This window comes from Anopheles bellator, chromosome 2, assembly GCF_943735745.2.
Source record: "Anopheles bellator chromosome 2, idAnoBellAS_SP24_06.2, whole genome shotgun sequence".
In the NCBI taxonomy this organism is placed as follows: domain Eukaryota; kingdom Metazoa; phylum Arthropoda; class Insecta; order Diptera; family Culicidae; genus Anopheles; species Anopheles bellator.
In genome coordinates this window covers 15,998,016-16,008,510 of record NC_071286.1, presented here as the reverse complement: position 1 = coordinate 16,008,510, position 10,495 = coordinate 15,998,016, and the positions used below count along the sequence as shown (strand labels likewise).

At 50.3% G+C, this 10,495-nt stretch overlaps 1 protein-coding gene across 4 annotated transcripts; it reads left to right on the top strand.

Annotated features, from left to right (window-relative positions):
* Nucleotides 1-392: 392 nt before the first annotated feature.
* Nucleotides 393-10,073, top strand: LOC131206901 (leucine-rich repeat-containing protein 20). 4 transcript variants are annotated; one of them, XR_009156820.1, is made up of 4 exons: nucleotides 393-979; nucleotides 8,384-8,527; nucleotides 8,606-9,293; nucleotides 9,364-10,073. XR_009156820.1 is itself a non-coding variant. In XM_058199492.1 (3 exons), exons 1-3 carry the CDS (start codon nucleotides 724-726, stop codon nucleotides 8,938-8,940), a joined length of 735 nt encoding a protein of 244 aa, XP_058055475.1. In that variant the 5' UTR covers nucleotides 393-723; the 3' UTR covers nucleotides 8,941-9,360. The 4 variants fall into 4 exon arrangements, 1 of the variants encoding a protein (XP_058055475.1); XR_009156821.1 differs by having other exon boundaries at nucleotides 8,606-9,326; nucleotides 9,390-10,073; XR_009156822.1 differs by having other exon boundaries at nucleotides 9,390-10,072.
* Nucleotides 10,074-10,495: the final 422 nt, after the last annotated feature.

The window sequence follows — 10,495 nt, the reverse complement described above, 5'->3', positions numbered from 1 at the left end:
ATTTCCCCCCGTACCAAAAGAAGTACTGCGCACATTTTGCACGGTTCGCAACAAAAGTTTTCCCCGCAGGAAAACCCAAGCATCGTCCAGCACAAAAGGCGCATCCAGGCACCGTTCGGCAAGATGAGCTTGGGTTTTCCATCGCTTTGTTGGAAAACGCTCGAAACACAAACGAACCGGTCCGAGGCCAGCACCGTCGGCATTCCGTTCGACTTCCTTTGTCCCTGGTGCGGTGCCGTGGCGCGAGAAAAGCGGAAAAACTTCCTTGGAGAAGAAAGAACACCCCAGAGGACGCTGTCGGTAACAAAGTGTAGCCACACACTAACCGACCGCGGCAGACACGCTGGTGACTACCGGACGCGGGGCCAACAACACATCTGTTTAGTACCACCACCCCCAGACGTAGTGTAACCCTACCCTAGTGTTGGTGGGCAGCCGAACGGCTGGCCGCTTCTTGCGTATTGCGTGGTACCGGGCAGCGCTTGGCGCGCCCGACAAGTCATTCGCGCTCGGACGGTGAAGCAGTGTACACCGCGCGCGTCAAGTGCAATCCGTTAATCGCGAGCCAAGCCAAGTGAGCAGAACCGTGAGCCAAGTCCACCGCACGTGTTTCGAGTTAAACCCTTCCTGATTATCTGGAGGCAGCGTGGTGAGCGTGTGAACGACGCTGGTGCTAGCAGTGCTCAAGCCAACAACGAGCCGGAGACAATCCACGAATCGAACATGAGGCCTCCGACACACTTCGGCAACGACATTACCAACACCGAGGCCAACGGTGACGAGCAGCAGAACAACCAGAACAACCAGAACAACAATGGAGGCGGAAACAATAACAACGGCGGTGGTGGAAACAACACGGACTTTATCGTCGAGCGGCTCACGCAAATGGGGGCCACGATGATGTTCCCGAAGATTGCGGGCCGCGGCATTATCCGGGTCGTCGAGCGCTGTGACGACGCAAAGGAGAACAGTAATCTGGGTGAGTGCAAAGCTTCTCCTTTTTCCGAACATAAATGCCCGACAGTGCTGGAAAACAGCGAGACTTAACATAAACCGCTTTAAACAAAGTTTGAAAATCGAACCGCTGATAGTAACAGTAGCCCCAACGTGCGCCGTCGCGCACGTTCAACGATTGCGTGCGGGACACGAGCTTCGCGCAGCTGGCCACGAGCCTGACGCACGCGTCGACATAAGGAAGGCTTCCAGCGGTGAGTCGGAGTGGAGTCATCCAAATGTCCAAACGACTTAAGAGCCGGCCCAGCCTGTGAGAGCGGTTGGCTAAGAGGCGAGCACCGCGCGAAACCGTTTCTCAACGCAACGCGAACATTTTCGCGGGCCAGTGAACGGTTGACGCGATTGACCAACAGCACTCCGAGGGACCGAGCGGCACACACACGGGGCTTGTGTTTAATTTCGAGGTTACTGGGCGCGCTGGGCTTTAAATTTTTCGGCCACCGATCCGATCGCTGACCGCCTGCGTCGAAGGCGAAACTCCTATTGGTTTTGTGTGGGGGGTGCTCGGTGTGATAAAGCGTGTCCTGTCCTCCGCTGTTGCGCCAGTGCCATCTTTGAGCAATGGAACCGCGGCTTTCAAAACTCACTTTTGTCGCTCGGATTCGGTCGGATTCGAAGTGGATCGTCTTTGGGCAGTTAAACCAGCTTTTCGGATTCATGTTTTTATCTTACAGAGGAACGAGCTTGAGGAACATTTGATGAAAATGAGATCACATTAACGAACAGTTTAATCCGTTCGATCCTGCAATGGGGCAAACTGCCTGCGGACTATGTAGGACTAACACTCTGCAGAAGCGGAAGATAATGGCGTCTTCCGACTAATGCAACCACATCTGCCCGCGGCTACCATCCCCCTCCGCCCCCCAACAAGAACAAACTTTCACTTCATTTGACCGCCAAACGGGAAAGTGTATCCAATGCACAATGGGTGTTGTTAAATTGTAATCATCCTCGCGCGTGCGCGCGCTGAACGACACGCGGCACATCGCTTCATTTGCGCTTCCGCCCGGCTGACGGTCGTTTGCCAAAAAAGCGAAAAAAACGAGGCCATCCGCTTCCGATTACGTCGGGCGCCGACGAAAGTGAAAACCACAACAAACTCATCGGGGAGCACCGTCCCGCCCAAGATGCAAGATGCTTTTCCCAACCGGTGCACTGTGGGTGCATCGTTTCGGTGGGCGGTGAGTCAACGTCCGAATGGGGCCAGGGGATGCCCTAAAATTAGCCCAACAACCGAGCGGAGCAGATCGGACCCAGTTCGAACCACTAACCTTCTGAAGCGGGCTAACCGCTAGCGGTGACTGCGGCAATGGCCATGAGAAAACCGCGGTGGCCACGGTGGCCACGGTGGAAGCATAAAACACTACCTGCTGGTCTCAAATTGCACCACCACCACCGACCGCCGCGCGCTGACTAACGTTAATTTATGCTCCCGATTATGTTGCTCGAGCGCGCTCCCATGAAAACGCCACCCAAACTGGGTCAAGCGGTACGCCGTAGTGGAGGTAGCGACGCCCCGACGAGGGATCGGTTTTTAATGCCGCGTCTTTTTCAGTTAGGGGGAGGCTTTATTTTTTATTATGTTTTGATTTTGGACTTCTTCGCCGTAGCGGAAAGTGAAACTTCGGGGCAACGATGATCCGGTGGCTACAGTGCCTGAACCTCCAACCGTTATATTTTATGTTTTATGCTATCCACGAACCATCCCGTCGATTGTTGTTTTCGGTTTCCATCACGGCAACGGCTAACAATTATTCCAAATTCAGCCGCGACAGAGAGTGAGAGAGCATTAGAGCATTTCGAGAAATGCATTAGCAGAAATGCTCTTGCGCAACTGGTACGCCATTTTCGTCCATCACTGTATGCCACAAACTATGGAAACGAAGCTAAGAAAACACAAACAGTCTCTCAACACCAGGGCACCGGTGGTCGGCACGCTAATGGCGCCTTCCTGCTGACGCGGTGTGGAGCCGCCGGTAGCCAGCATCTCCGCTTCCTGATTATTACGGCCCGAACCGGTGGCGCTATGCGCCTCTAGCGAGGTCAGCGCACACTCGCGTCCACTCGCTGCGAAACCTTTGACCAGACCCCGTGATCAGAACTCTAGTCCTTATACGGGCAACACGGGACACGTCAGAGGCCTGTGCGATGTCGCGGCGCCAGAAATCGTGATCATTGCCACCGTGAGCCCTCGGCGGGCCACAACTCGCTGCTGCCGTGTGCAGATCTGCATACAGAACCCCTCCGGGAGACACGGGCTTCGCATGTCACACGATGCATCATTCGTTATTTCGACGAATGGTGACGATCGAGAGACAACTCAATAAGACGTCCTCAGCGAATGGGGCTTTCAGCTTTTCCCCCGCGGCCGTAAAGGGCCGTTTTGTCGGGCGGCACCAGATGCCAGGTGATGATTTATGATGATGATCTTGCGCATTATGGGTCCAAGTGAAGGCAGTTAGTCCATCTGGCGCACTGGAAGGGTTGGTAGCACCAGTTTTTTTATGATACGAAAACATTAAAGCTCTTGTAAGTAGCAAGATTATTGAAACACTTGGCACAGAAAAGAAATTTCCATTGCTAGGATGTTTCCGTTGCACTCTTCGCTCTGAGGGAACTTTCACTTGAGCGGCAACATTATGTGTCGATGACATCTCGAAGTACTACGGCGAACCAGATTTTGGAACAACCGTTTCCATCTAAGCTTCCGGGTTTTTGCAATGCCCAGGGCTGGAACCATTCAGCAGCGATTGCAATAAAATAAGGAAAAGTGATCATTTTGTGTAACTTCTCACCGCCGTGCTTCAATCTAACATTTTTGGACCCCGGTGGATTCGGAAGGCTCGAGTTGAGTGGAAAACTCTGTCGAAAGTGGAAAATGAATTATGAAAAACAATTCCATCCCTTATCGATGTGAACTAGAGCGGCCAGGTGAAGCAAACTGCAACGGCCCCGGCATTCGTTGCACCATCTTTGCATCCGACCGTTGATGCACCACCGCGCAACACAATGCACCGGCGGCCCTACGTCCCGCGCCGGTTTACATAACACCCCGTGACTGTGCCGTGCCGTGGAGCCTACCAGGTCGGTTAGCGTGACCATACGGTGTTTCCATCGAGAGAGAGAGAGGCACCGAGGGGTCTCCGGCGCGTGCGTTATGCCTTGGTGGCCTCCCGCCACCCGGGACGTACTGGCCGGTTCACTCGCTCATTTATTTATTTGTTGACTTAGTTTTACATCGGCGTAACGCTGCCGGCTGCGGTGATTTCGCACTGCTCGCGCCACGAAACCGAAAATCGGTTGAATAAGTGCCTAAGTAGTGAACATTTAAATCGATTGTCTGTCTGCCGACTAGCCAGCCTTTCCAGAGCCTTCCGATCCTCGACTGTTACGTCGAAAGCGAAAAGGGAAAACAAAACAAAAGGAAAAGCGGCCTGCGTCCCAGTTTTTTCCATCGGACCCAGGTGATGCGATAAGCGGCGCATTTCGGTGGTGGGTCATGCGAGACGACCTTAAACCACGCCACATTTTAGTGCCCAAAATCGGACCCATCACACCGAAGATTGGTTCATTTTATTATTTTCCAATTTTTCGTCGCCGTTTCCGAAATCTCCAAATGAGCGCCATAAAGTTGCAGCTATAAAACCGGGCAGAAAGTACACGACGTCGCAACTTACTAAAGTCGCACGCGATCGGTTTCGCGTTCATTTCGCCATCCATTAATGTGAAGCGATCTGGAAGGAGCGGTACAGTTCAAAACCAGTTGGCCTCTAGACGCACTCTAGTAAGGGGCGAAAAGAGAGTCAAATCTAAAGCTGTAAAGGGCACGAGCTAATCGGGCCAAAGGATCCATCGATCGTTATCTGCCGTGACTGCCGCCAACTATTTGTTAAACAAGCCCACCACACGGCGGTGGCAGCACTGATTTTTCTACATTAATATTAGCCCTTCCAAAGAGATAAACATCAGCACCGGCGTTCGTCCTCATCTCGATGGACAGATAAAACGAAAGAGAAAACTGGATGCAAAAAGCGCGCAAGACACGTTAACGCGCCGTGAAGCCGTCCTGCGTGGCGATGGTGTGTCGTGCCTGATCGTGCGTTATCGCGATCTTGGCCGTGGATCTTGAACCTCCGTGAACCGTGCGCGGGGGGGAGGCTGTGACTTTTCTTCATTGGCAACTTAGTTTTATGGAGACATCGGAGGCCCCAAAAGAACATCTGTCACGTCGGCCCTTGCCTTTATGGGCGCTTCGGTGTTTTGCACACTTCGGTCCGATATTCAAATTAACACACCATTTGTCGGGACGATCAAGCCGCGCACTGGCGAGATGATGAAATGATAATGATAACAAGAGTGTCCATGCAACACTCACGTGACTCACGCGGCTGGAAAGGTGTACGGAAATCGAAACGAAAGTCACGGTCCGATCAGACGTCGAAAGCCGACCCGCGTCGTGCAAGGAAGGTTCAATGGAGCAGGCGAATTATTGCTTAAGCACCTCCGCGCCACGTGCACGTAGCATAAGCGTTACAACATAATCCAATCGTAATTATGATCAATTACTTGACTGCTTGTGCAACCACTCGTTCACCGTTCCTTAACACACTGCCGACAGATCGAATCGTTGAATCGGAATCACACGTAACGTAAAATTAGTTCTATCAATTGAAATTGGCCAAAAAGAAAAGGTTTATTATAGTCATCAGAAGGGAGCTACAATTTAGTTGACTGCAAAAGCACATCCGCTTGTCCGCGACGATCGTTGCCTCTCAAGAGGATGTTTGTTTACTTAACCCCACAAAGGCCGAGACACAAGACTGGATGGAAAATTCTTCACAAAATTGTGCCGACCCGTTGGCGTGGCGTTGGGAAATGGCTCGGCTGACAAGGGAAAACTGAAACGATGCCAAGTGACCGATGGCAGTGAAAACAGCGTCCCACGAACGAACCACACTCACTCGGCCCGGATGGTCTAGTTAAATGCAAAAACGACGTCGCCGCAGTGGAAAATGGTGAAACGTAAATTGAAAATAAAAAAACACGGTTTAAATTCACAAACAAATCCTGCCAAACGTTGCTTTACGCCATAACGGGAAATAAATAGACCAGGCAGAGAGTGGGGGCCCGTGTGTATATTTGTGCCCTTCGGTGTCTGCTTAAAATCTTGCGTCCGAATGACGCGCTCTTTGTTCCGATCGGAGGCAAAATATCTCACCACACCAGCCGTCCACCATCCGCCGAATCCGCTTTTCCGCACCGGCTGAACCCGGGCCGGGGTGTGTGTCAATATTTTTCCCCCTTCAACCGTGCTTTCCACGTACACAACAAACGAGTTCGAGCTGATTTATGAATTTTCCGGTGACTGTTTTGCGCCGCCGCGTCGTGTGACCGCGGAAACGTGGATTTTCCTCTGATCGGCTCTACAACGCATCGCTCTCAACTATTTAATGCGCAACACTTCACTCGCGCATACTGCGCATTGCGCGTAGTTCAACAGCACGGCCACACGAGTGTTTCCGGGGCGCGTGCGTTATGGGGCGGCCCCACCGGCGCAGGCGAGTGCCTGGCCGCCGCAAAACTAATCGAAAATGGGCCAGAAAATACGTCAATCATTTTGCGTACGCTCGACTCCTAAATGCATTCGTTTCCGTCATCGTGAAGTGTGGTTGCCATACTGCCGGCGACTACTCCACGGCATCCGGCATGCTGGCCAGCCTTTATCGATGAAATCCGCTGCCGGTATGCAAGAAAAAAACTTCTGCGATCCGATGGAAAATTTCGGAAACGCTCTCCCAACCTCTTGCTTTACGTAAGTTTGCAGACACGCCTTTGCGTGGCATCCGAAGCCGCCAGCCAGCGTTTTTTTATCCGATCATAATCTAACGGCAATTACGCACCGGAATCGAAAAAGACATTACGCGGCGTACGAAATTACGCTGCATCGGACCGCTACAAAGAATCTGAACGATTCGAGAAACCCCCGCTCGTCGGATGGGTTTCCTATCGAAGGCCGACGACTCCGGTCGGTCTGCGCTGGTGGCGATCAGCTGTCTCAATGGCTTATCGCGTGTGAGCCGTGTTTGTGTTTTTCGTGTTTCGCGTATGTGGAACAAGGTTGTGTGGATGTTATCACGCCACGAAACCCGTCAGTTTGATGCCCTGATACACCTGTTGCTTCTAAGACAAGTGACATCGCCGTTATCGCCCCGTTTGATTGGGGTCATTATCTTCACGATAAGCAACCTGGGGGCAAGATTTACGCGGCAACGGCGTCCGAAGAGAGACAATAACATGCCCGATCATTGTTTTCCGTTTCCTTATTTACGTCGCATTGAATTGTTTACGCTTTGTATTTTTTCTATAACCAGCGCAGAATCGAATTAAAAATCGACCGTAATTCGTCCTAAATTTGCATTATATCCCTGGGTAGCATTGCTGTGAAGAGTTCGGTTCGACGTTCGGTTTAAATTTCCGTTAGCCGCCGGCGCTACACAGCCGCCGCTTGTTACAGCCGCCCGAGTGCTGCGAGTGGCTGTGAGTGGCTTTGAAAAAGTAAACAAAAGCGCTCAAAATACGCACCGCAGCCACTCACCGATTTCTGTCTCGGGGGCCATATGAGGCGTAAAGTTAATTTATAATGTGAATTCGTTTACGCTTCGTGTGGCAGCAAAAATATGAAAACGAAATATGAAACGTGTTTACAATCGTGTTTTTGGTACGAGAAATAAATTGATTTCTGAATTACGCCTGGGTTTACGCCTCGGTCGACCCGTAATCGTTTTGAAAGAGGCGCAGCAGTTTGGCATTAATCTGTAATGTCAAAAACATTACGTTACGCCTCATGTGGCCCCCCCCAGTGTGAGTGTTGTCAAAACAGCCGATCCACCAAAAGGGGGGATTTATTTTTACTCGCGATTCGACTGCTCCGGGATTTTGGTGATTTGGAGTGAATTGTTACGCGTTTTAAAGAGACTGATTGGGTTTTGCAGCAGGCAGTTTAAATACACACCCACAACGGTTCCTTCGTTTCACTACAACTCCCAATCAGAGTGAAGTTTCGAAACAGCGAATATCGCCTTAACTTTCACCTCCATCACACGCAAGTGGTTTAGTCATGGTTATTTTTAAATAAGGTTTCTGCCGAAAGTTGACACAGCATACCGGTTTGTTCAGAAGGGTCAGTGCCTTGGGCTGGGTTTCACAATGGCTTCAAGCGTGGCCAAAGTTGTGAATCGTTGTGAAGAAGCGGCCGAAACGAAGAACTTAAGTAAGAAAACTGCTAGCTGGTTGATTGTGCTGCGTTACGGAAACGTTTGAATTTACCAGTATATTTGACTTGGCTTTTTTCATTTTTTCCCATTTACAGACCTCTCCGAATGCGAGCTAATACAGGTACCGGACGCAGTTTACCATCTGATGAGACACACCGAACTGAAATCATGTGATCTGAGCGGAAATGTGATAACGAAAATTTCACCAAAATTCGCCGTAAAGTTCAGCCTTATCACAGGTCAGTGTTGGGGTGCCCATAATCGTTCAGTGAGATTATCTTGATTACTTACCTCCGCGTTTGTTCTCTTGCCACTAGACCTCAATCTGTCCCACAATCAGATGTCGAAACTGCCCGACGAGCTGGCCGACCTGCAGTCGCTGACGACGCTGGACATTTCCCACAACTCGTTCATCACCCTGCCCACGGTAGTGTTCAAAATGCCAAACCTTCGTGAGCTGCGGGCCAACAATAATGCCATCATCGACATCGATCGCGATGAGATCATTGCTTCCGACTCGCTCGAGCTGGTCGATCTCCGGCACAATCCCCTCACGCCAATGTGTCACGATCTGCTGAAACACGCGCACGTCTCGTTCCGGATCGAACTGTCCGAGCGGGAGAAGGAAGAGTGGGAAGATCTGATCATTTGAGCGGTCCGCTCATCGCTGCGTGCTTTTCCTGCCTTCAAGCTGCATCTTTACACTAGCGACAGCTACAAATTAAGTTGCCCGCCCCCCCGCGGTATGGTCAGATCCTGCGTGATAGTTGGGACTAGGAGAGGATAGTGACGAATCTGGATCTTGGCTGTTATGTTTAGAGATTAAGGGAGAGTACTCGCTTCGTGACTACACACTGGCCCGCTCTTTGTATGGCTTCATTTAGTGCGTAACTAGGGCAACCGATGGTATTACTTCGTTCGAGCATGGAACGTTATGAATCGCACCCAGAGCCAGGTCTTTCCCTTTCGAAACTTTCCTTTGCCCGTCCGCCACCATTTTGCGCTGTATGTATTGTAATTATATCAATGTTTGACGTTGTAAGTGTGAATAACCGATTTAATTTTAACGCGATAGCTTAACCCCATTTCGTTTTCGTCCAGCTCTCCGGGGGCCGTACACACATTCGTTTGTTTTGTGGATTTCATGGGCTGCGGTGCACAGAGCACACTCGGCGGTACTCGACGCGGCGCGTACGTTTGGCTATGGGGCAACAATTTTGATCTAGTCATTGGCGGATTTGGTCGAATGCAGACTTTAAATCGTAGCCGCCACCGCGTTCATGAAGCGGCAATCGAAAGCGTTACCGGTAGAGGAAATTGATCAAAATTATGAACAAGAACAAGAATCGCTCAGTAGGCAGTGCTCCAGCCATTGTAAAGACTGTAAATCAAACATTAAAAACGAATCGCTGCGAACCCTCTGGGGTGGTGCGTCCTCCGGATTGTGCTTTGGGATGGGTTGTGAGTGACGACTAACCGGACTTTGAATCGTATTGGCCCCACGGGACCGTGCTTTTTTGTAAATAGCACCGTGAAAAGGACGACAATAAAGAATCTTATACACAACTGGACTAGTTTTGTGAGTAACAGTTACGGGTGGAGCAAACCTTCTGACCGACACAGTATCGCTGCTTGATGCAACGTTGAAGTTTCCCGACCGGACGACGCCTAAATTTATACACGAACTACTCGATCGTTTCAAGGTACATTTATGCAAAACGAAAACGTTACAGTAAGTCATGAAATGTGGCCAAAGATACGCAATTTAAAGTGAACGAAGTAAATCGGTTTCTTTAGCAGCGTTTATTCACCACCATCATGAACAATCTAGCATGATAAACATCTGTTTGTGGCCTGTGATAAATGATAACAGTTCCTCGTAAGCAGAAATAACTGTATAGGTTTTACGTTTGGCTCTTTGGTTCGTGGTTTCACAGCTGTGTCACAGACGATTTAATGAATGCTTCGGTAATGCTTGATAATTGTCCTACAATGGTTCGGATCACACCGAACACGTGAATACTTGAAACGGAAAATTGGTGCAGACAGCAGCAGTCCGTGTTGAGTTTGCAGGACGAGCAAACAACTGGATGGCCGGGTTCCTGTTATTATTGTTTTGAGGCTGTGTATATTTATATTCTCTCAATCTGATGGCTAGAACTAGAATAATGTGTGAGCACTGATTCAATCTGTTACTGTCCCGCGAA